General features: G+C 46.2%; 1 protein-coding gene across 2 annotated transcripts in view; it reads right to left on the bottom strand.

The window, feature by feature from the left end:
- Positions 1–27,415, bottom strand: part of LOC121535540 (kinesin-associated protein 3) — a 74,830-nt gene that overhangs the window by 15,352 nt on the left and 32,063 nt on the right. For both annotated transcript variants that reach the window (XM_045218251.1, XM_045218252.1), the window contains exons 9-15: positions 17,379–17,557; positions 16,472–16,634; positions 14,144–14,244; positions 11,997–12,105; positions 5,887–5,999; positions 5,493–5,658; positions 4,261–4,386 (exon numbers count right to left, since the gene is read on the bottom strand). In XM_045218251.1, the coding sequence (XP_045074186.1) occupies positions 4,261–4,386; positions 5,493–5,658; positions 5,887–5,999; positions 11,997–12,105; positions 14,144–14,244; positions 16,472–16,634; positions 17,379–17,557 (957 nt within the window). The remainder of the gene's footprint in view (positions 1–4,260; positions 4,387–5,492; positions 5,659–5,886; positions 6,000–11,996; positions 12,106–14,143; positions 14,245–16,471; positions 16,635–17,378; positions 17,558–27,415) is intronic.

Genomic DNA, 27,415 nt, shown 5'->3' with positions numbered 1-27,415 from the left:
AGAAGCTCTGTCATATTGGTTCTGATCCAGGTCTCATCAGTTCAATTAGAAGCTCTGTCATATTGGTTCTGATCCAGGTCTCATCAGTTCAATAAGAAGCTGTCATATTGGTTCTGATCCAGGTCTCATCAGTTCAATAAGAAGCTCTGTCATATTGGTTCTGATCCAGGTCTCATCAGTTCAATAAGAAGCTCTGTCATATTGGTTCTGATCCAGGTCTCATCAGTTCAATAAGAAGCTCTGTCATATTGGTTCTGATCCAGGTCTCATCAGTTCAATAAGAAGCTCTGTCATATTGGTTCTGATCCAGGTCTCATCAGTTCAATAAGAAGCTCTGTCATATTGGTTCTGATCCAGGTCTCATCAGTTCAATAAGAAGCTCTGTCATATTGGTTCTGATCCAGGTCTCATCAGTTCAATAAGAAGCTGTCATATTGGTTCTGATCCAGGTCTCTGATTCCCTTGATCCCCCCTCTGGGAAAGAGAGAGACATTCCTGCAGCACTAGAGGAGTCTAGCATGATCCGTGAGGCTATAGGCCTTTTCTATTTGGCTGGCTACGCCATGTACTTACGGAAAACACTGGGTGCCATGGGGAATGTTTCAAATGAGGGCTCACACAAGCAAGAACCAGGGCTAATGAATGTGATGTGATGTGTAGTCAAAGACCATATCAACTCCTGGACACACTCGACCCTCTTCAATCGCCATTGCACTGCACACTGCCCTCACCCACCTTGACAAAAGGTATAGTCCTACCCCCCCACTCCCTCAGTGGTCATGATGTTTCCTTATGGATTATAGTCTTGAGGTGGCTTCCTTGATCACGCAGGTCGCCAGCCTACGTAAGAAACTGGGGAAAACGCAGAATGGAATGTTTACATTTTCTACGCCGGTGGCTGGACGGTGTTTGTGCTTGTTGGATGCATCTCCGCCTTGTCGTTTGTCATTATCCGACTGGCCGGTGTTGCCCGGAGCTCCCCCATCTGATAGCGCCGTCAAAGGAGCACAGCATGAGGAGAAAGGCAATCAACGATGGTCGCACGTCACGAGCCGTGGAAGCCAAAGACAGCGACCTCCCGCAAAGGAGTCTACACTCCCAACGAGAGGCCCGGAGCGGATACAAACAATGAATAGTTTCGCCGTCCTGGAGCCTGATCTTCCTGCTCCTTCGTCGCTGGGGGTGTCTGCGGCAGCAGTACCTACTACTACGATTTCGAAGTCGACGTCGGCAACCTTCCGTCCCTGCTCTGGATCGAGCGGGGCTTCTCCATCTGTCGGAGGCCGGCATCCTGTGAAGAGTGGGAGTGGGCGGATTTCCTCATCCTTCTCGCCAGCCGTGATTTTCGGCAGCTCCATGGTAAGAAATGTGACCATTCCTGGTGCAAAAACAATGTCCTATCCTGGAGCTCGAGTAAAATACGTTACTAAGCTGGTCCCGAATGTATTACGTCAGGACATGGAAATGGATTCTATCGTAGTCCATGTGGGTTTTAATGACATTATGAAGGGCAGCTCTGAACAGTTGAAACTGGATTTTAAAGAGCTGATTGAATCTCTGCTAGACACTAACAAAAAAAAAGCATAATATCTGGCCCTGTGCCCTCTCTGAATCGTGGCATTGAACGCTTTAGCAGGATTCTTGCTCTTCACAACTGGCTACGTGATAATTGCATCTCAATGGGTGTAACTTTTGTTGACAATTTCGTTACCTTTTGGAAACAAAACACATTTTATAAGGAGGATGGGATCCACCCAAATCATTTGGGTTCCTGGATCCTCTTACAGCATTATAAGGCTGCGTTGAGACAATGACTTAGCAATGACCCAAGCCCAGCTCAGCTTATCCCTACCATTGTGACGCAGAGTTGTCAAAATGCTTCAGCAAATGTACATTACATAAGGGGCGTCAGTAGACACAATGTGGGTAACCTGGTTTGTGTCCCTCTAGCTGCCCTGAATGCCTCTGCTGATCCTGCAGCTGTTGTGTGCTGTGATCATGTGCCCAGGAACCAGATTTATACTGTTAGCACTGAGGCGGTGTGCCCGAGGAGGAAGGCCACTGTGTGCAGCTCACCCTGCACTAACATAAAGAACATGAGCACATCTACTGCTGCTAAGCTTCCCAGTAAAGCAATAAAAACAAGGAAGCATCCCAGAAGAAAAGTGCTCAAAATAGCCCACGTTAACATATGGAGCTTAAGAAACAAGGTTCATTCATTCATTAATTTGCTAGTAACAGATGACATTCATATTCTGACAATCTCTGAAACTCACTTAGATAATACCTTTGATGATACAGTGGTAGCAATACAAGGTTATAACATTTACAGAAAATACAGAAATGTCAATGGGGGCGGTGTTGCTGTTTATATTCAGAACCACATCCCTGTAAAGCTTAGAGAGGATCTCATGTTAAATACTGTTGAAGTAATATGGCTACAGGTTCACCTGCCTCACCTAAAGCCCATTCTGGTGGGAAGCTGCTATAGACACCAAGTGCTAACAGTCAGTATCTGGATAACATGTGTAACCAGTGCCTGCAAACTCAGCTCCATCATTCATTGAATCATTTGCTCATTCATCACAAAACCAACTGATATTGCCAACTACTTTAATAATTTTTTCATTGGCAAGATTAGCAAACTTAGGCATGACATGCCACCACCATGCTTCACCGTAGGGATGGTGCCAGGTTTCCTCCAGACGTGACGCTTGGCATTCAGGCCCGAGAATCTTCTTTCTCATGGTCTGAAAGTCTTTAGGTGCCTTTTGAGAAACTCCAAGCGGGCTGTTATGTGCCTTTTACTGAGGAGTGGATTCCGTCTGGTCACTCCACCATAAAGGCCTGATTGGTGGAGTGCTGCAGAGATGGTTGTCCTTCTGGAAGTTCTCCCATCTCCACAGAGGAACTCTAGAGCTCTGTCAGAGTTTGGCCGGGCGGCCAGCTCTAGGAATAGTCTTGGTGGTTCCAAACTTCTTCCATTTAAGAATGATGGAGGCCACTGTGTTCTTGGGGACCTTCAATGCTGCAGACATTTTTTGGTACCCTTCTCTAGATCTGTGCCGCGACACAATCCTGTCTCGGAGCTCTACGGACAATTCCTTCGACCTCATGGCTTGGTTTTTGCTCTGACATGCCCTGTCAACTGTGGGAAATTATTTAGACAGGTGTTTGCCTTTCCAAATCATGCACAATCAATTGAATTGACCCCAGGTGTACTCCAATCAAGTTATAGAAACATGTCAAGGATGATCAATGGAAACAGGATGCACCTGAGCTCAATTTAGAGTCTCATAGCAAAGGGTCTGAAACTTATGTAAATAAGGTATTTCTGTTTCTTATTTTTAATACATTTGCAAAAATGTCTAAAAACCTGTTTTCACTTTGTCATTAGGGGGTATTGTGTGTAGATTGATTAGGATTTTTATTTATTTAATCCATTTTAGAATAAGGCTGTAACAACAAAATGTGGAAAAAGTCAAGTGGTCTGAATACTTTCCGAATACACTGTAACTAAGGAATTATACCAGGCGGTGTCAGAGGAAGGCCTTACAAATGTTCAACGATTCCAGCCACCCAAGTCATAGACTGTTCTCTCTGCTACCGCACAGCAAGCGGTACCGATGCACCAAGTCTGGAACCAACGGGACCCTGAACAGCTTCTACCTCCAAGCCATCAGACTGCTAAATAGTTAGTTTGTTAACCAATAGCTACCCGGACTATCTGCACTGACCCTTTATACACCCTTTTAACTCTTCACATACGCTGCTGCTACTGTTGATTATTTATCCTGATGCATAGTCACTTTATCCCTACCTATATGTTCATACACTACATAACCAAAAGTATGTGGACACCTGCTCGTCCAACATCTCATTCTAAAATCATGGGCATTAATATGGAGTTGGTCCCCCCTTTGCTGCTATAACAGCCTCCACTCTTCTGGGAAGGCTTTCCACTAGTTCTATAATAGCAGGGATGATGTCTTACAATTCAGTAGTTCTATGATAGCAGGGATGATGTCTTACCATTCAGTAGTTCTATAATAGCAGGGATGATGTCTTACCATTCAGTAGTTCTATAATAGCAGGGATGATGTCTTACCATTCAGTAGTTCTATAACAGCAGGGATGATGTCTTACAATTCAGTAGTTCTATAATAGCAGGGATGATGTCTTACCATTCAGTAGTTCTATAATAGCAGGGATGATGTCTTACCATTCAGTAGTTCTATAATAGCAGGGATGATGTCTTACCATTCAGTAGTTCTATAATAGCAGGGATGATGCCAGACTTGGCCAACATGGCGGCACAGCTGTCATCCATGGACACCGTCCCAATCATGATCACCACCTCTAGTATCAGGTCATCCTCCGCAGAGCCTGATGACAACACAGAGGTCAGGTTTCTGGGGTTAGACGGTGATCTCCTGTTCTACTTGTTTTCAGAACTACGGTGAGTTACAAAATATGGAGTTGTTTCTTTAGAACAACTCCCTATTCTCTCTTTCTCTCAGAAACTAAATCCACTCTTATTCTTCAGTGATATAGTTACCTGGTTTGAGTCTCTCTCTCTCGCTCTCTCTCTCGCTCTGTCTCTCAATTCAATTCAATTCAAATCAAAAGGGCTTTACTGGCATGGGAAACGTGTCAATTCAAATCAAAAGGGCTTTACTGGCATGGGAAACGTGTCAATTCAAATCAAAAGGGCTTTACTGGCATGGGAAACGTGTCAATTCAAATCAAATCAAAAGGGCTTTACTGGGAAACGTGTGTACATCGCCAAAGCAAGTGAAATAAACAATAAACAGAAGTGAGAAAAGACACAAAACAACATCAACAAAAAACGATTAGAAATTAACAGTAACTATTACACTCAAAAAGGTTTCAAAAAGATCAAGACATTTCCAGAGTTATATTCTCAGCTATGAACAGTGTTTTAGAAATGTGCAAATAGCTGTGGGCAGTGGGCACATATTCTATCTTCTCTTGAGAGCCAGGTCTGCCTACGGCGGCCTTTCTCAATAGCAAGGCTATGGTCACTGAGTCTGTACATAATCAAGGATTTTCGTAATTTTGGGTCTGTCACAGTGGTTAGGTATTCTGCCAGTGTGTACTCGCTGTTTAGGGCCAGATAGCGGTCCAATTTTGGTTGTTGATTCTTTACAGTTTGTTAAATAGTCTGTTTGAGAACAGAGCCCCAGAACCAGCTGGCTGAGGGGACTCTTCTCCAGGTTCATCTCTCTGTAGGTGAGGGCTTTGTGGGGTCTGTTTATGAACAGAGCCCCAGAACCAGCTGGCTGAGGGGACTCTTCTCTAGGTTCATCTCTCTGTAGGTGAGGGCTTTGTGATGGAATGTGTGGGCATCGCTTCCTTTTAGGTGGTTGTAGAATTCACTCACTCATTCACTCACTCACTCACTCACTCACTCACTCACTCACTCACTCACTCACTCACTCACTCACTCACTCACTCACTCACTCACTCACCTGGTTTGAGTCTATCTTTAAGGTAAGGTACCAGGTTGTACTCCTTCAGCACCAGTTCCCAGTCCAGATCAGCGATAGTGAGGTTAGCCAGGGTCCCCAGACACTCTATCACGTATTCCTCGTTTTCATCAGGACTGATCTGGGCTGCCAAGTCTCCTACGTAGTCCTGAAGGAGACCGTTCTGTTAGTAAGTCACTCAGCAACACTTCATACATACAGTCTCCTTTCCAAATATCTCTGATCCACTGCTGCCTCATGGTGCACTGTATGCATGCTTTTATATGGCTTCATTGCTGGGAGCTTCATAATGTGTTCTTCACAGTCTTTTCAACCAATTCAGTTACAACATCTGCTTTATCAAGTCACTAACATCCAACATGAATTTAGTACTAACGATGAAGAGGTGTTTGGGTGGTCCGTCGTGTTGAGAGATGTTTCGTATCATCTTCATCAGTAAAGGATCCTTCAGCTTCAGAGCCCTCTTCATCAACATCTTCAGACCATTACCTGAGGGAAGGGAATCAAGCATTCATCATTTATTCAACAGCATGTGAAATATTTATACTATTGAATTAATTCACATGGAGGATGACAATGAAGTGTCTAGGACTTATTTCCATGGTTCTTAGATCACCAGACCATCTCTGATACATCTAGTGGTCTGTACCTTCACAGATGAGCTGTATAACTGATAGTGGTCATGGTAATCCAAGATGGCGTAGCAGTACGGTCGCTTTTATTTTTCGTCCTGTGTAAATATCCCGTTTCTTGTTTTTTTTGTCTATATTTCTCAATTTTTTACTTTCATTCTTTAACTAAATATACTCTCCTGCAACCTCGACCCAGCGTGCTATCGACCCATAGCTTATTGGACTTTCTGCCGGAATCACTGGACCCTAGCGCCGGATCATCACAACCAGCTAGCTAGCTGCAACTAAATGGCTACCTGTTATTAGTCACTGTTAGCGTCTTCATCATCATTGTCCGTGGCCTACACTATCCACCAGCCAGCTCTAGCTAGCCTGGACAATTCGTCGGCCAGTCTGCACAGCGTGCTATCGACCCAGCGTGCTATCGACCCATAGCTTATTGGACTTTCTGCCGGAATCACTGGACCCTAGCGCCGGATCATCACAACCAGCTAGCTAGCTGCAACCTGTTGCTGGCTGATACCATTGCCATATAGCAAGCACCAGTTAGCCTTGAGCTAGCCTGCTAGCTCCCCTGCTAGCTGTGCTGAAGCACCAATTTGAACTGCTCTCGGACTCACATATTGCTGTTCACTGGACCTTATGATCACTCAGCTGCACAGCTGATGCCTGCTGGACTGTTCCTCTACACGGTACTCTGTCCTGTTTTTTTCTGTTTAGTCTTAGCCCAAACGTTATCGCTATTTCCAGTTGTGTCTTAGCTCTCTCTAATAACACGTGACTGCTTTATGCCTCTCTCCCATGTCAATTATGCCTTGCCTATTGCTGTTTGGGTTAGTTCTTATTATACAATTTCAATGTAGAACCCCTAGTCCCTCTCAAACTGTCTCATATAGTTCCTTTGTTCCCCCCCCCATACACGCCGAGACCGGCTCAATCGATGCCTCCAATGATGCTATCTCTTTCATTGTTACCCAACACTTAGGATTACCTGAACTGTACTCATATCCTTCCATATCCTTTTCTGTACATAATGCCCTGAATCTTTTCTACAACGCCCGGAGAACTGCCCCCTTTATTCTATGTACCCAACGCACTAGAAGACCAGTTCTTAAAGCCTTTAGTCATATCCTTATTCTACTCCTCCTCTGTTCCTCTGGTGATGTAGAGGCTAACCCAGGCCCTGCAGCCCCCAGTATCACTCCTACTCCCCAGGAGCTATCATTTATTGACTTCTGTAACCGTAAAAGTCTTGGTTTTCTGCACATAAATATCAGAAGCCTCCTTCCTAAGTTTGAGTTATTCACTGCGTTAGCACACTCCGCCAACCCTGATGTTCTAGCAGTGTCTGAATCCTGGCTTAGGAAGGCCACCAAAAATTCTGAAATTTCCATCCCCAACTATAACATTTTCCGTCTAGATAGAACTGCCAAAGGGGGTGGAGTTGCAATCTACTGTAGAGATAGCCTGCAGAGCTCCATCATACTATCCAGGTCTGTGCCCAAACAGTTTGAGCTTTTAGTTCTAAAAATCCACCTTTCCAGAAATAAATCTCTCACTGTTGCCGCTTGCTACAGACCCCCCTCAGCCCCCAGCTGTGCCCTGGACACCATATGTGAACTGATTGCCCCCATCTATCCTCAGAGTTCGTACTGCTTGGTGACCTAAATTGGGATATGCTTAATACCCCAGCCATCCTACAATCCAAGCTAGATGCCCTCAACCTCACGCAAATTATCAACGAACCTACCAGGTACAACCCTAAATCCGTAAACATGGGTACCCTCATAGATATCATCCTGACTAACTTACCCTCTAAATACACCTCCGCTGTCTTCAACCAGGATCTCAGCGATCACTGCCTTATTGCCTGCGTCCGTAACGGGTCCGCGGTCAAACGACCACCCCTCATCACTGTCAAACGCTCCCAAAAACACTTCAGCGAGCAGGCCTTCCTAATTGACCTGGCCCAGGTATCCTGGATGGATATAGATCTCATTCCGTCAGTAGAGGATGCCTGGTTGTTCTTTAAAAGTAATTTCCTCTCAATCTTAAATAGACATGCCCCATTCAAAAAATACAGAACTAAGAACAGATATAGCCCCTGGTTCTCCTCAGACTTGACTGCCCTTGACCAGCACAAAAACATCCTGTGGCGTACTGCATTAGCATCAAATAGCCCCCCGTGATATGCAACTTTTCAGGGAAGTTAGGAACCAATATACACAAGCAGTTAGGAAAGCAAAGGCTAACTTTTTCAAACAGAAATTTGCATCCTGTAGCACTAACTCCAAAAAGTTTTGGGACACTGTAAAGTCCATGGAAAATAAGAGCACTTCCTCCCAGCTGCCCACTGCACTGAGGCTAGGAAACACTATCACCACCGATAAATCTACAATAATCGAGAATTTCAACAAGCATTTTGCTACGGCTGGCCATGCTTTCCACCTGGCTACCACTACCCCGGCCACCAGCTCTGCACCCTCCGCTGCAACTTGCCCATGCCCCCCCGCTTCTCCTTCACACAAATCCAGACAGCTGATGTTCTAAAAGAGCTGCAAAATCTGGACCCCTACAAATCATCTGGACTAGACAATCTGGACCCTTTCTTTCTAAAACTAGCCGCCGAAATTGTCGCAACCCCTATTACTAGCCTGTTCAACCTCTCTTTCGTAACGTCTGAGATCCCCAGAGATTGGAAAGCTGCCGCGGTCATCCCCCCTCTTCAAAGGGGGTGACACTCTAGATCCAAACTGTTACAGACCCATATCCATCCTGCCCTGCCTTTCAAAAGTTTTTGAAAGCCAAGTCAACAAACAGATCACCAACCATTTCGAATCCCACCGTACCTTCTCCGCTATGCAATCCGGTTTCCGAGCTGGTCATGGGTGCACTTCAGCCACGCTCAAGGTCCTAAATGATATTATAACCGCGATCGATAATAGACAGTACTGTGCAGCCGTTTTCATTGACCTGGCCAAGGCTTTCGACTCTGTCAACCACCGCATTCTTATTGGCAGACTAAATAGCCTTGGTTTCTCTAATGACTGCCTCGCCTGGTTCACCAACTACTTCTCAGATAGAGTTCAATGTGTCAAATCGGAGGGCCTGTTGTCTGGACCTATGGCAGTCTCTATGGGGGGTGCCACAGGGTTCAATTCTTGGGCCAACTCTTTTCTCTGTGTATATCAATGACGTCGCTCTTGCTGCTGGTGACTCTCAGATCCACCTCTACGCAGACGACACCATTTTGTATACATCTGGCCCTTCATTGGACACTGTGTTAACAAACCTCCAAACGAGCTTCAATTCCATACAACACTCCTTCAGTAGCCTCCAACTGCTCTTAAACACTAGTAAAACAAAATGCATGCTCTTCAACCGAACGCTGCTTGCACCCGCCCACCCGACTAGAATCACTACTCTAGACGGGTCTGACTTAGAGTACGTGGACAACTACAAATATCTAGGTGTCTGGTTAGACTGTAAACTCTCCTTCCAGACTCACATTAAGAATCTCCAATCCAAAGTTAAATCTAGAATCGGTTTCCTATTTCGCAACAAAGCCTCCTTCACTCATGCTGCCAAACATGCCCTTGTAAAACTGACTATCCTACCGATCCTTGACTTCGGCGATGTCATTTACAAAATAGCCTCCAACACTCTACTCAGCAAATTGGATGTTGTCTATCACAGTGCCATCCGTTTTGTCTCCAAAGCCCCATATAATACCCACCACTGTGACCTGTACGCTCTTGTTGGCTGGTCCTCACTACATATTCGTCGCCAAACCCACTGGCTCCAGGCCATCTATAAATCACTGCTAGGCAAATCCCCGCCTTATCTTAGCTCATTGGTCACCATAGCAACACCCACCCGTAGTCTGCGCTCCAGCGAGTATATCTCACTGGTCATCCCCAAAGCCAACACCTCCTTTGGCCGCAATTCCTTCCAGTTCTCTGCTGCCAATGACTGGAACAAATTGCAAAAATCTCTGAAGCTGGAGACGCTTATCTCCCTCACTAACTTTAAGCATCAGTTGTCAGAGCACCTTACCGATCACTGCACCTGTACACAGCCCATCTGAAATTAGCCCGCCCAACTACCTCATCCCTATATTGTTATTTATTTTGCTCATCTGTACCCCAGTATCTCTATTTGCACATCATCTCTTGCACATCATTCCAGTGTTAATACTAAATTGTAATTATTTTGCACTATAGCCTATTTTATTGCCTTACCTCCATAACTTGCTAAATTTGCACACTGTATATTAATTGTATTTCTGTTGTATTTTTTTGATTTTTGTTTTGTTTTACCCCATATGTAACTCTGTGTTGTTGTTTTTATCGCACTGCTATGCTTTATCTTGGCCAGGTCGCAGTTGTAAATGAGAACTTGTTCTCAACTGGTTTACCTGGTTAAATAAAGGTGAAATAAAAAATAAATAAAAATAAAAAACCTTCACAGATGAGCTGTATAACTGATAGTGGTCTGTACCTTCACAGATCAGCTGTATAACTGATAGTGGACCTCCCTATCTTCACAGATCAGCTGTATAACTGATAGTGGTCTGTACTTTCACAGATGAGCTGTATAACTGATAGTGGACCTCCCTATCTTCACAGATCAGCTGTATAACTGATAGTGGTCTGTACTTTCACAGATGAGCTGTATAACTGATAGTGGTCTGTACCTTCACAGATGAGCTGTATAACTGATAGTGGACCTCCCTATCTTCACAGATGAGCTGTATAACTGATAGTGGTCTGTACTTTCACAGATGAGCTGTATAACTGATAGTGGTCTGTACCTTCACAGATGAGCTGTATAACTGATAGTGGTCTGTACCTTCACAGATGAGCTGTATAACTGATAGTGGTCTGTAACTTCACAGATGAGCTGTATAACTGATAGTGGTCTGTACCTTCACAGATGAGCTGTATAACTGATAGTGGTCTGTAACTTCACAGATGAGCTGTATAACTGATAGTGGTCTGTACCTTCACAGATGAGCTGTATAACTGATAGTGGTCTGTACCTTCACAGATGAGCTGTATAACTGATAGTGGTCTGTAACTTCACAGATGAGCTGTATAACTGATAGTGGTCTGTACCTTCACAGATGAGCTGTATAACTGATAGTGGTCTGTACCTTCACAGATGAGCTGTATAACTGATAGTGGACCTCCCTATCTTCACAGATCAGCTGTATAACTGATAGTGGTCTGTACTTTCACAGATGAGCTGTATAACTGATAGTGGTCTGTACCTTCACAGATGAGCTGTATAACTGATAGTGGTCTGTACCTTCACAGATGAGCTGTATAACTGATAGTGGTCTGTAACTTCACAGATGAGCTGTATAACTGATAGTGGTCTGTACTTTCACAGATGAGCTGTATAACTGATAGTGGACCTCCCTATCTTCACAGATGAGCTGTTTAACTGATAGTGGTCTGTACTTTCACAGATGAGCTGTATAACTGATAGTGGTCTGCACTTTCACAGATGAGCTGTATAACTGATAGTGGACCTCCCTATCTTCACAGATGAGCTGTATAACTGACAGTGGTCTGTAACTTCACAGATGAGCTGTATAACTGATAGTGGTCTGTAACTTCACAGATGAGCTGTATAACTGATAGTGGTCTGTAACTTCACAGATGAGCTGTATAACTGATAGTGGTCTGTAACTTCAAAGATGAGCTGTATAACTGATAGTGGTCTGTACCTTCACAGATGAGCTGTATAACTGATAGTGGTCTGTACCTTCACAGATGAGCTGTATAACTGATAGTGGACCTCCCTATCTTCACAGATGAGCTGTATAACTGATAGTGGACCTTCCTACCTTCACAGATGAGCTGAGCGTTCTTCTTGTTAGCTGCCAGGTTGATACAGAAGGAGATGAGCTCAGCATCGATCCTCTCCTCACCGTGCTCAAACAACATCTTCATCAACTGGTGAGTCAACACAGAGCACTAAGTTAGCATGTTAGCATCAGATACACTGAACAAAAATATAAACACAATATGTAAAGTGTTGGTCCCGAGTGGCGCAGTGGTCTAAGGCACTGCATCGCAGTGCTAACTGTGCCACTAGAGATCCTGGTTCGAATCCAGGCTCTGTCGCAGCCGGCCGCGACCGGGAGACCCATGGGGCGACGCACAATTGGCCCAGCGTCGTCCAGGGTAGGGGAGGGAATGGCCGGCAGGGATGTAGCTCAGTTGATAGAGCATGGTGTTTGCAACGCCAGGGTTGTGGGTTTGATTCCCACAGGGGGCCAGTATGATTATTATTTTTTTAAAAATGTATGCACTCACTAACTGTAAGTCGCTCTGGATAAGAGCGTCTGCTAAATGATGTAAATGTAAATGTTTCATGAGCTGAAATAAAAGATCCCAGAAATTTTCCATACGCACAAAAATCTTATTTCTCTCAAATACTGGGCACAAACCTGTTTACATCCCTGTTAGTGAGCATTTCTTATTAGCCAAGATAATCCATCCACCTGACAGGTGTGGCATATCAAGAAGCTGATTAAACACCATGATCATTACACATATGCACCTTGTGCTGGGGACAATAAAAGGTCACTGTAAAATGTGTAGTTTTGTCACATAACACAATGCCACAGGAGTCTCAAGTTGAGGGAGCATGCTATTGGCATGCGACTGCAGGAATATCCACCAGAGCTGTTGCCAGAGAATTGAATGTTCATTTTTCTACCTCCAACCTTGTTTTAGAGAATTTGGCAGTACGTCCAACCGACCTCACAACCGCAGACCACGTGTATGGCGTTATGTGGGGGAGCGGTTTGCTGATGTCAACGTTGTGAACAGAGTGCCCCATGGTGGCAGTGGGGTTATGGTATGGGTAGACATAAGCTACGGATAACGAACACAATTGCATTTTATCGATGGCAATTTGAATGCCAGAGATTCGGTGACGAGATCCTGAGGCCAATTGTCATGTCATTCATCCGCCGCCATCACCACATGTTTCAGCATGATAATGCACTGCTCCATGTCGCAAGGATCTGTACACAATTCCTGGAAGCTGAAAATGTCCCAGTTCTTCCATGGCCTGCATACTCACCAGACATGTCACCCATTGAGCATGTTTGGGATGCTCTGGATCGACGTGTACGACAGCGTGTTCCAGTTCCTGCCAATTTACAGCCACTTCGCACAGCCATTGAAGAGGAGTGGAACAACATTCCACAGGCCACAATCAACAGCCTGATCAACTCTATGTGAAGGAGATGTGTCGCGCTGCATGAGGCAAATGGTGATCACACCAGATACTGTTTATTTTTAAGGTATCCGTGACCAACATATTCCCAGTCATGTGAAATACATAGATTAGGGCCTAGTGACCAGATGCATATCTGTATTCCCAGTCATGTGAAATACATAGATTAGGGCCTAATTAATGTATTACAATTGAATTATTTCCTTATATGAACTGTCACTCAGTAAAATCTTTGAAATTGTCGTATGTTGCGTTTATACTTTTGTTTAGTGTATTTATCAGTGTTATGGCTCGGGGGTAGAAGCTGTTCAGCGTCCTGCTGGTTCCAGACTTGGTGCATCGGTACCGCTTGTCGCGCGGTAGCAGAGAACAGTCTATGACGTGGGTGGCTGGAGTCTTTGACCATTTTTAGGGCCTTCCTCTGACACTGCCTGGTATAGAGGTCCTGGATGGCAAGGACATGTTTTATGTACAAGATGTATATTTGACGTATATTTGTATATACTACACCTAATATAGAATAGAAGAGGCATTTAAATTTCATAGAATTTCACTGAATTCAATTATATTTCCTTTCATTAAATTCGAATTGCAATAATATATCCTGTTTACTGCATCAATCGTAATTCAATTCTAATTGAATTGGAATTGATGAGGCATTCTCAATCCAATTCTGAATCCAATTCTGAATTGAGCACAACCCTGGTGTAGGTGCTGATCCAGGATCAGGTGTTGTACCGTTACCTGTGGGATGCAGTCTGTGTAGGCGAACATGGACTTGAACCTGTCATCAACACTGATGTGGTACAGGATACACATGGCCATCTGCTTGTGGTTCTCATCACCTGAGAGAAGGAACACATTACTACACATTAAACCAACAGCTCAAACCTGATACATTATATTCAGATAGATAGATAGATCTGGGAGAGAGAGAGAGAGGGAGAGAGAGAGAGAGAGAGCGAGAGAGAGAGAGAGAGAGAGAGACCCAGAAAACCTGAGCCTACGCCTTCACTATGGTCAATCAGTTAAACAATACAGAAATACACTACGGAAAAAGAAGGAACAGCACGTCAGAAATCAGGCCATATTTACTTTTTTTAAAATAATTTAGCAGACGCTCTTATCCAGAGCGACTTACAGGAGCAACTATGGTTAAGTGCCTTGCTCAAGGGCACATCGGCAGACTTTTCATCTAGTCGGCTCAGAGATCCGCTAGGCTTAACCGCTAGGCTATCTACCGCCCTAACAAAGAAGCAAGAGCAAAACCATGTTCACACGATCATTTATAACGCTTTGAATCAGTTATTAAAGACTAAGATTACATTGGATGAACTACAGGACAAAATACAAACCCTCCAACCCCAAAAGGCCTGTGGTGTTGATGGTATCCTAAACGAAATTATTAAATATACAGACCACAAATTCAAATGGGCTATTCTTAAACTTTTCAACATTATCCTCAGTCCACCCTCTTCAACATTTATATCAATGAATTGTCGAGGGCACTAGAACAGTCTGCAACGCCCGGCTTCCCCCTAATGGTCCTCTGTAGCTCAGTTGGTAGAGCATGGCGCTTGCAACCCCAGGGTTGTGGGTTCGTTTCCCACGGGGGGCCAGTATGAAAATGTATGCACTCACTAACTGTAAGTCGCTCTGGATAAGAGTGTCTGCTAAATGACTAAAATGTCAAATGTAAGTCAAATGTCTACTGCTTGCTGATGATCTGGTGCTTCTGTCCCCAACCAAGAAGGGCCTACAGCAGCACCTAGATCTTCTGCACAGATTTTGTCAGACCTGGGCCCTGACAGTAAATCTCAGTAAGACAAAAATAATGGTGTTCCAAAAAAGGTCCAGTTGCCAGGACCACAAATACAAATTCCATCTAGATACCATTGCCCTAGAGCACACAAAAAACTATACATACCTCGGCCTAAACATCAACACCACAGGTAACTTCCACAAAGCTGTGAACGATCTGAGAGACAAGGCAAGAAGGGCCTTCTACGCCATCAAAAGGAACATAAAATTTGACATACCAATTAGGATCTGGCTAAAAATACTTGAATCAGTTATAGAACCCATTGCTCTTTATGATTGTGAGGTCTGGGGTCCACTCACCAACCAAGAATTCACAAAATGGGACAAACACCAAAAATATCCTCTGTGCAGAGCAGAATTAGGCCAATACCCGCTAATTATCAAATCCAGAAAAGAGCCATTAAATTCTACAACCACTTAAAAGGAAGCGATTCCCAAACCTTCCATAACAAAGCCATCACCTACAGAGAGATGAACCTGGAGAAGAGTCCCCTAAGTAAGCTGGTCCTGGGGCTCTGTTCATAAACACAAACAGACCCCACAGAGCCCCAGGACAACAACAACACAATTAGACCCAACCAAATCATGAGAAAACAAAAAGAGAACTATTTGACACACTGGAAAGAATCAACCAAAAAACAGAGCAAATTGGAATGCTATCCGGTGCTAAACAGAGAGTACACAGTGGCAGAATACCCCAAATTAAGAAATTCCTGCCCACAAAATGAGGTGGAAACTGAGCTGCACTTCCTAACCTCCTGCCAAATGTATGACCACATTAGAGACACATATTTCCCTCAGATTACACAGACCCACAAAGAATTTGAAAACAAATCAAACATTGATAAACTCACATATCTACTGGGTGAAAAACCACAGTGTGCCATCACAGCAGCAATATTTGTGGCCCGTTGCCACAAGAAAAGGGCAACCAGTGAAGAACAAACACCATTGTAAATACAACCCATATTTATGTTTATTTATTTTCCCTTTTGTACTTTAACTATTTGCACATCATTACAACACTGTATATATACATAATATAATTTTTGAAATGTCTTTATTCTTTTAAAACTTTTGTGAGTGTAATGTTTACTAATGTATCACATGTTCCTTTCCCTTTTGTTTATTGTCTATTCCATTTGCTTTGGCAACGTTAACATAAGTTTCCCAATAATTAATTAATTAATAATTTTGCCAATAAAGTCCTATGAACTGATTTGAGAGGACATAGTCCAGTGTGGTACGTACCCAGCAGGGAGGTGAGTTTGGGCAGCAAGCCGACCTGCACCATCTTGTTGCGGAGCCCGGTGTCAAAGGAGAGGTTGAGGAGCAGACGCAGTGTGATGTTCAGCAGGTCTTCATGTTCACACGGGACCAGACGAGACAGACGCTCTACGGTGTCCACCTCAGCCTAGCAATACAACCAACCAATCACAGCACAGGGTTAGGGTTAATAACCAATCACAGCACAGGGTTAGGGTTAATAACCAATCACAGCACAGGGTTAGGGTTAATAACCAATCACAGCACAGGGTTAGGGTTAATAACCAATCACAGCACAGGGTTAGGGTTAATAACCAATCACAGCACAGGGTTAGGGTTAATAACCAATCACAATACAGGGTTAGGGTTAACAACCAATCACAATACAGGGAAATGATTAGGACTCATTATGACTTTTATTATAGCGTCCAGTAAACCGTGTGAAATAAAGTCCGATGATGTCTCCTTCCCCATAGACTAGAACGATCATGTATAATGTATGGACACAGCAAGGTAGTTGTTTTTTCACTGGTAAAATGTCTCCTGAAGAGGATATCACATCTAGACAGCACACTGTTCCCTCTATGCTGATTTAGATACAGTATTCTGACCTGGTATCCTCCTGTATGCAATTTATTGTACTGTATTCCCTCCATATAAACTAGACCTGACTCTACTCCTTATCCACCACCATATAAACTAGACTAGATAGTGAGGCAATACTACATTAGAATAAGAGAAGGGTCTATGTTGATGTGTGTTGGCTTGACAGCCCTCCATCTCTCCATGCATACATCCCTCTCCGTCCCTCCCTCCTTCTCCCCTCTCCCTCCTCATTCCTCCCTCTCCTTATTCTTCTCTCTCTCCCTCCTCTCCCATCTCCCTCTCTTACCATATCGTTCTTGTTCTCCAGGAAGATGCTGAGTTTCTTGAGGAAGGACACCACTAGCACCAGCAGCTCCTCGTTCTCCCGGTCCAGGGTCTTCACCAGCATGTGGACAATGTTCTTGTTTCTCATCTTCAGCTCTGTCCTGGTGTCCTCAGCCAGGTTCAACAACAGGTACAGAGCAACTAGAGAACAGGAGGATCATCTCAGTCAGGTTCAACAACAGGGACAGAGCAACTACAGAACAGGAGGATCATCTCAGTCAGGTTCAACAACAGGGACAGAGCAACTAGAGAACAGGAGGATCATCTCAGCCAGGTTCAACAACAGGGACAGAGCAACTAGAGAACAGGAGGATCATCTCAGCCAGGTTCAACAACAGGGACAGCTACTAGAGAACAGGAGGATCATCTCAGCCAGGTTCAACAACAGGGACAGAGCAACTAGAGAACAGGAGGATCATCTCAGCCAGGTTCAACAACAGGGACAGCTACTAGAGAACAGGGGGATCATCTCAGCCAGGTTCAACAACAGGGACAGCTACTAGAGAACAGGGGATCATCTCAGCCAGGTTCAACAACAGGGACAGCTACTAGAGAACAGGGGATCATCTCAGCCAGGTTCAACAACAGGGACAGAGCAAGTAGAGAACAGGAGGATCATCTCAGTCAGGTTCAACAACAGGGACAGCTACTAGAGAACAGGAGGATCATCTCAGCCAGGTTCAACAACAGGGACAGAGCAACTAGAGAACAGGAGGATCATCTCAGCCAGGTTCAACAACAGGGACAGCTACTAGAGAACAGGGGGATCATCTCAGCCAGGTTCAACAACAGGGACAGCTACTAGAGAACAGGGGGATCATCTCAGCCAGGTTCAACAACAGGGACAGCTACTAGAGAACAGGGGGATCATCTCAGCCAGGTTCAACAACAGGGACAGAGCAACTAGAGAACAGGAGGATCATCTCAGTCAGGTTCAACAACAGGGACAGCTACTAGAGAACAGGAGGATCATCTCAGCCAGGTTCAACAACAGGGACAGCTACTAGAGAACAGGAGGATCATCTCAGCCAGGTTCAACAACAGGGACAGCTACTAGAGAACAGGAGGATCATCTCAGCCAGGTTCAACAACAGGGACAGCTACTAGAGAACAGGAGGATCATCTCAGCCAGGTTCAACAACAGGGACAGCTACTAGAGAACAGGAGGATCATCTCAGCCAGGTTCAACAACAGGGACAGAGCAACAAGAGAACAGGAGGATCATCTCAGCCAGGTTCAACAACAGGGACAGCTACTAGAGAACAGGAGGATCATCTCAGCCAGGTTCAACAACAGGGACAGCTACTAGAGAACAGGGGGATCATCTCAGCCAGGTTCAACAACAGGGACAGCTACTAGAGAACAGGAGGATCATCTCAGCCAGGTTCAACAACAGGGACAGCTACTAGAGAACAGGAGGATCATCTCAGCCAGGTTCAACAACAGGGACAGCTACTAGAGAACAGGAGGATCATCTCAGCCAGGTTCAACAACAGGGACAGCTACTAGAGAACAGGGGGGATCATCTCAGCCAGGTTCAACAACAGGGACAGCTACTAGAGAACAGGAGGATCATCTCAGCCAGGTTCAACAACAGGGACAGCTACTAGAGAACAGGAGGATCATCTCAGCCAGGTTCAACAACAGGGACAGCTACTAGAGAACAGGAGGATCATCTCAGCCAGGTTCAACAACAGGGACAGAGCAACTAGAGAACAGGAGGATCATCTCAGCCAGGTTCAACAACAGGGATTGCTACTAGAGAACAGGAGGATCATCTCAGCCAGGTTCAACAACAGGGACAGCTACTAGAGAACAGGAGGATCATCTCAGCCAGGTTCAACAACAGGGACAGAGCAACTAGAGAACAGGAGGATCATCTCAGCCAGGTTCAACAACAGGGACAGCTACTAGAGAACAGGAGGATCATCTCAGCCAGGTTCAACAACAGGGACAGCTACTAGAGAACAGGAGGATCATCTCAGCCAGGTTCAACAACAGGGACAGAGCAACTAGAGAACAGGAGGATCATCTCAGCCAGGTTCAACAACAGGGACAGCTACTAGAGAACAGGAGGATCATCTCAGCCAGGTTCAACAACAGGGACAGCTACTAGAGAACAGGAGGATCATCTCAGCCAGGTTCAACAACAGGGACAGAGCAACTAGAGAACAGGAGGATCATCTCAGCCAGGTTCAACAACAGGGACAGCTACTAGAGAACAGGAGGATCATCTCAGCCAGGTTCAACAACAGGGACAGCTACTAGAGAACAGGAGGATCATCTCAGCCAGGTTCAACAACAGGGACAGAGCAACTAGAGAACAGGAGGATCATCTCAGCCAGGTTCAACAACAGGGACAGCTACTAGAGAACAGGAGGATCATCTCAGCCAGGTTCAACAACAGGGAAAGCTACTAGAGAACAGGAGGATCATCTCAGCCAGGGTTCAACAACAGGGACAGCTACTAGAGAACAGGAGGATCATCTCAGCCAGGTTCAACAACAGGGACAGCTACTAGAGAACAGGAGGATCATCTCAGCCAGGTTCAACAACAGGGACAGCTACTAGAGAACAGGGGGATCATCTCAGCCAGGTTCAACAACAGGGACAGCTACTAGAGAACAGGAGGATCATCTCAGCCAGGTTCAACAACAGGGACAGAGCAACTAGAGAACAGGAGGATCATCTCAGCCAGGTTCAACAACAGGGACAGCTACTAGAGAACAGGAGGATCATCTCAGCCAGGTTCAACAACAGGGACAGCTACTAGAGAACAGGAGGATCATCTCAGCCAGGTTCAACAACAGGGACAGAGCAACTAGAGAACAGGAGGATCATCTCAGCCAGGTTCAACAACAGGGACAGCTACTAGAGAACAGGAGGATCATCTCAGCCAGGTTCAACAACAGGGACAGCTACTAGAGAACAGGAGGATCATCTCAGCCAGGTTCAACAACAGGGACAGCTACTAGAGAACAGGAGGATCATCTCAGCCAGGTTCAACAACAGGGACAGCTACTAGAGAACAGGAGGATCATCTCAGCCAGGTTCAACAACAGGGACAGCTACTAGAGAACAGGAGGATCATCTCAGCCAGGTTCAACAACAGGGACAGCTACTAGAGAACAGGGGGATCATCTCAGCCAGGTTCAACAACAGGGACAGCTACTAGAGAACAGGAGGATCATCTCAGCCAGGTTCAACAACAGGGACAGAGCAACTAGAGAACAGGAGGATCATCTCAGCCAGGTTCAACAACAGGGACAGCTACTAGAGAACAGGAGGATCATCTCAGCCAGGTTCAACAACAGGGACAGCTACTAGAGAACAGGAGGATCATCTCAGCCAGGTTCAACAACAGGGACAGAGCAACTAGAGAACAGGAGGATCATCTCAGCCAGGTTCAACAACAGGGAAAGCTACTAGAGAACAGGAGGATCATCTCAGCCAGGTTCAACAACAGGGACAGCTACTAGAGAACAGGAGGATCATCTCAGCCAGGTTCAACAACAGGGACAGCTACTAGAGAACAGGGGGATCATCTCAGCCAGGTTCAACAACAGGGACAGCTACTAGAGAACAGGAGGATCATCTCAGCCAGGTTCAACAACAGGGACAGCTACTAGAGAACAGGAGGATCATCTCAGCCAGGTTCAACAACAGGGACAGCTACTAGAGAACAGGAGGATCATCTCAGCCAGGTTCAACAACAGGGACAGCTACTAGAGAACAGGAGGATCATCTCAGCCAGGTTCAACAACAGGGACAGCTACTAGAGAACAGGAGGATCATCTCAGCCAGGTTCAACAACAGGGACAGCTACTAGAGAACAGGAGGATCATCTCAGCCAGGTTCAACAACAGGGACAGCTACTAGAGAACAGGAGGATCATCTCAGCCAGGTTCAACAACAGGGACAGCTACTAGAGAACAGGAGGATCATCTCAGCCAGGTTCAACAACAGGGACAGAGCAACTAGAGAACAGAACTAGAGAACAGGAGGATCATCTCAGCCAGGTTCAACAACAGGGACAGCTACTAGAGAACAGGAGGATCATCTCAGCCAGGTTCAACAACAGGGACAGCTACTAGAGAACAGGAGGATCATCTCAGCCAGGTTCAACAACAGGGACAGCTACTAGAGAACAGGAGGATCATCTCAGCCAGGTTCAACACCAGGGACAGCTACTAGAGAACAGGAGGATCATCTCAGCCAGGTTCAACAACAGGGACAGCTACTAGAGAACAGGAGGATCATCTCAGCCAGGTTCAACAACAGGGACAGCTACTAGAGAACAGGAGGATCATCTCAGCCAGGTTCAACAACAGGGACAGCTACTAGAGAACAGGAGGATCATCTCAGCCAGGTTCAACAACAGGGACAGCTACTAGAGAACAGGAGGATCATCTCAGCCAGGTTCAACAACAGGGACAGCTACTAGAGAACAGGGGGATCATCTCAGCCAGGTTCAACAACAGGGACAGCTACTAGAGAACAGGAGGATCATCTCAGCCAGGTTCAACAACAGGGACAGCTACTAGAGAACAGGAGGATCATCTCAGCCAGGTTCAACAACAGGGACAGCTACTAGAGAACAGGAGGATCATCTCAGCCAGGTTCAACAACAGGGACAGCTACTAGAGAACAGGAGGATCATCTCAGCCAGGTTCAACAACAGGGACAGCTACTAGAGAACAGGAGGATCATCTCAGCCAGGTTCAACAACAGGGACAGCTACTAGAGAACAGGAGGATCATCTCAGCCAGGTTCAACAACAGGGACAGCTACTAGAGAACAGGAGGATCATCTCAGCCAGGTTCAACAACAGGGACAGAGCAACTAGAGAACAGGAGGATCATCTCAGCCAGGTTCAACAACAGGGACAGCTACTAGAGAACAGGAGGATCATCTCAGCCAGGTTCAACAACAGGGACAGCTACTAGAGAACAGGAGGATCATCTCAGCCAGGTTCAACAACAGGGACAGAGCAACTAGAGAACAGGAGGATCATCTCAGCCAGGTTCAACAACAGGGACAGCTACTAGAGAACAGGAGGATCATCTCAGCCAGGTTCAACAACAGGGACAGCTACTAGAGAACAGGAGGATCATCTCAGCCAGGTTCAACAACAGGGACAGAGCAACTAGAGAACAGGAGGATCATCTCAGCCAGGTTCAACAACAGGGACAGCTACTAGAGAACAGGAGGATCATCTCAGCCAGGTTCAACAACAGGGACAGCTACTAGAGAACAGGAGGATCATCTCAGCCAGGTTCAACAACAGGGACAGAGCAACTAGAGAACAGGAGGATCATCTCAGCCAGGTTCAACAACAGGGACAGCTACTAGAGAACAGGAGGATCATCTCAGCCAGGTTCAACAACAGGGACAGCTACTAGAGAACAGGAGGATCATCTCAGCCAGGTTCAACAACAGGGACAGAGCAACTAGAGAACAGGAGGATCATCTCAGCCAGGTTCAACAACAGGGACAGCTACTAGAGAACAGGAGGATCATCTCAGCCAGGTTCAACAACAGGGAAAGCTACTAGAGAACAGGAGGATCATCTCAGCCAGGTTCAACAACAGGGACAGCTACTAGAGAACAGGAGGATCATCTCAGCCAGGTTCAACAACAGGGACAGCTACTAGAGAACAGGAGGATCATCTCAGCCAGGTTCAACAACAGGGACAGCTACTAGAGAACAGGGGGATCATCTCAGCCAGGTTCAACAACAGGGACAGCTACTAGAGAACAGGAGGATCATCTCAGCCAGGTTCAACAACAGGGACAGAGCAACTAGAGAACAGGAGGATCATCTCAGCCAGGTTCAACAACAGGGACAGCTACTAGAGAACAGGAGGATCATTTCAGCCAGGTTCAACAACAGGGACAGCTACTAGAGAACAGGAGGATCATCTCAGCCAGGTTCAACAACAGGGACAGAGCAACTAGAGAACAGGAGGATCATCTCAGCCAGGTTCAACAACAGGGACAGCTACTAGAGAACAGGAGGATCATCTCAGCCAGGTTCAACAACAGGGACAGCTACTAGAGAACAGGAGGATCATCTCAGCCAGGTTCAACAACAGGGACAGCTACTAGAGAACAGGAGGATCATCTCAGCCAGGTTCAACAACAGGGACAGCTACTAGAGAACAGGAGGATCATCTCAGCCAGGTTCAACAACAGGGACAGCTACTAGAGAACAGGAGGATCATCTCAGCCAGGTTCAACAACAGGGACAGCTACTAGAGAACAGGGGGATCATCTCAGCCAGGTTCAACAACAGGGACAGCTACTAGAGAACAGGAGGATCATCTCAGCCAGGTTCAACAACAGGGACAGAGCAACTAGAGAACAGGAGGATCATCTCAGCCAGGTTCAACAACAGGGACAGCTACTAGAGAACAGGAGGATCATCTCAGCCAGGTTCAACAACAGGGACAGCTACTAGAGAACAGGAGGATCATCTCAGCCAGGTTCAACAACAGGGACAGAGCAACTAGAGAACAGGAGGATCATCTCAGCCAGGTTCAACAACAGGGACAGCTACTAGAGAACAGGAGGATCATCTCAGCCAGGTTCAACAACAGGGACAGCTACTAGAGAACAGGAGGATCATCTCAGCCAGGTTCAACAACAGGGACAGCTACTAGAGAACAGGGGTCATCTCAGCCAGGTTCAACAACAGGGACAGCTACTAGAGAACAGGACGATCATCTCAGCCAGGTTCAACAACAGGGACAGCTACTAGAGAACAGGAGGATCATCTCAGCCAGGTTCAACAACAGGGACAGCTACTAGAGAACAGGAGGATCATCTCAGCCAGGTTCAACAACAGGGACAGCTACTAGAGAACAGGAGGATCATCTCAGCCAGGTTCAACAACAGGGACAGCTACTAGAGAACAGGAGGATCATCTCAGCCAGGTTCAACAACAGGGACAGCTACTAGAGAACAGGAGGATCATCTCAGCCAGGTTCAACAACAGGGACAGCTACTAGAGAACAGGGGATCATCTCAGCCAGGTTCAACAACAGGGACAGCTACTAGAGAACAGGGGGATCATCTCAGCCAGGTTCAACAACAGGGACAGCTACTAGAGAACAGGAGGATCATCTCAGCCAGGTTCAACAACAGGGACAGCTACTAGAGAACAGGAGGATCATCTCAGCCAGGTTCAACAACAGGGACAGCTACTAGAGAACAGGAGGATCATCTCAGCCAGGTTCAACAACAGGGACAGCTACTAGAGAACAGGAGGATCATCTCAGCCAGGTTCAACAACAGGGACAGCTACTAGAGAACAGGAGGATCATCTCAGCCAGGTTCAACAACAGGGACAGCTACTAGAGAACAGGGGATCATCTCAGCCAGGTTCAACAACAGGGACAGCTACTAGAGAACAGGAGGATCATCTCAGCCAGGTTCAACAACAGGGACAGAGCAACTAGAGAACAGGAGGATCATCTCAGCCAGGTTCAACAACAGGGACAGCTACTAGAGAACAGGAGGATCATCTCAGCCAGGTTCAACAACAGGGACAGCTACTAGAGAACAGGAGGATCATCTCAGCCAGGTTCAACAACAGGGACAGCTACTAGAGAACAGGGGATCATCTCAGCCAGGTTCAACAACAGGGACAGCTACTAGAGAACAGGACGATCATCTCAGCCAGGTTCAACAACAGGGACAGCTACTAGAGAACAGGAGGATCATCTCAGCCAGGTTCAACAACAGGGACAGCTACTAGAGAACAGGAGGATCATCTCAGCCAGGTTCAACAACAGGGACAGCTACTAGAGAACAGGAGGATCATCTCAGCCAGGTTCAACAACAGGGACAGCTACTAGAGAACAGGAGGATCATCTCAGCCAGGTTCAACAACAGGGACAGCTACTAGAGAACAGGAGGATCATCTCAGCCAGGTTCAACAACAGGGACAGCTACTAGAGAACAGGGGGATCATCTCAGCCAGGTTCAACAACAGGGACAGCTACTAGAGAACAGGGGGATCATCTCAGCCAGGTTCAACAACAGGGACAGCTACTAGAGAACAGGAGGATCATCTCAGCCAGGTTCAACAACAGGGACAGCTACTAGAGAACAGGAGGATCATCTCAGCCAGGTTCAACAACAGGGACAGCTACTAGAGAACAGGAGGATCATCTCAGCCAGGTTCAACAACAGGGACAGCTACTAGAGAACAGGAGGATCATCTCAGCCAGGTTCAACAACAGGGACAGCTACTAGAGAACAGGAGGATCATCTCAGCCAGGTTCAACAACAGGGACAGCTACTAGAGAACAGGGGGATCATCTCAGCCAGGTTCAACAACAGGGACAGCTACTAGAGAACAGGAGGATCATCTCAGCCAGGTTCAACAACAGGGACAGAGCAACTAGAGAACAGGAGGATCATCTCAGCCAGGTTCAACAACAGGGACAGCTACTAGAGAACAGGAGGATCATCTCAGCCAGGTTCAACAACAGGGACAGCTACTAGAGAACAGGAGGATCATCTCAGCCAGGTTCAACAACAGGGACAGAGCAACTAGAGAACAGGAGGATCATCTCAGCCAGGTTCAACAACAGGGACAGCTACTAGAGAACAGGAGGATCATCTCAGCCAGGTTCAACAACAGGGACAGCTACTAGAGAACAGGAGGATCATCTCAGCCAGGTTCAACAAAAGGGACAGCTACTAGAGAACAGGGGGATCATCTCAGCCAGGTTCAACAACATGGACAGCTACTAGAGAACAGGAGGATCATCTCAGCCAGGTTCAACAACAGGGACAGCTACTAGAGAACAGGAGGATCATCTCAGCCAGGTTCAACAACAGGGACAGCTACTAGAGAACAGGAGGATCATCTCAGCCAGGTTCAACAACAGGGACAGCTACTAGAGAACAGGAGGATCATCTCAGCCAGGTTCAACAACAGGGACAGCTACTAGAGAACAGGGGGATCATCTCAGCCAGGTTCAACAACAGGGACAGCTACTAGAGAACAGGAGGATCATCTCAGCCAGGTTCAACAACAGGGACAGAGCAACTAGAGAACAGGAGGATCATCTCAGCCAGGTTCAACATCAGGGACAGCTACTACAGAACAGGAGGATCATCTCAGCCAGGTTCAACAACAGGGACAGCTACTAGAGAACAGGAGGATCATCTCAGCCAGGTTCAACAACAGGGACAGAGCAACTAGAGAACAGGAGGATCATCTCAACCAGGTTCAACAACAGGGACAGCTACTAGAGAACAGGAGGATCATCTCAGCCAGGTTCAACAACAGGGACAGCTACTAGAGAACAGGAGGATCATCTCAGCCAGGTTCAACAACAGGGACAGCTACTAGAGAACAGGGGATCATCTCAGCCAGGTTCAACAACAGGGACAGCTACTAGAGAACAGGAGGATCATCTCAGCCAGGTTCAACAACAGGGACAGCTACTAGAGAACAGGAGGATCATCTCAGCCAGGTTCAACAACAGGGACAGCTACTAGAGAACAGGAGGATCATCTCAGCCAGGTTCAACAACAGGGACAGCTACTAGAGAACAGGAGGATCATCTCAGCCAGGTTCAACAACAGGGACAGCTACTAGAGAACAGGAGGATCATCTCAGCCAGGTTCAACAACAGGGACAGCTACTAGAGAACAGGAGGATCATCTCAGCCAGGTTCAACAACAGGGACAGCTACTAGAGAACAGGAGGATCATCTCAGCCAGGTTCAACAACAGGGACAGCTACTAGAGAACAGGAGGATCATCTCAGCCAGGTTCAACAACAGGGAAATCTACTAGAGAACAGGAGGATCATCTCAGCCAGGTTCAACAACAGGGACAGAGCAACTAGAGAACAGAACTAGAGAACAGGAGGATCATCTCAGCCAGGTTCAACAACAGGGACAGCTACTAGAGAACAGGAGGATCATCTCAGCCAGGTTCAACAACAGGGACAGCTACTAGAGAACAGGAGGATCATCT

The sequence above is a fragment of the Coregonus clupeaformis genome, unplaced genomic scaffold (assembly GCF_020615455.1).
Source record: "Coregonus clupeaformis isolate EN_2021a unplaced genomic scaffold, ASM2061545v1 scaf1464, whole genome shotgun sequence".
NCBI lineage: Eukaryota > Metazoa > Chordata > Actinopteri > Salmoniformes > Salmonidae > Coregonus > Coregonus clupeaformis.
This window is presented reverse-complemented; position numbering and strand designations above follow the sequence as displayed.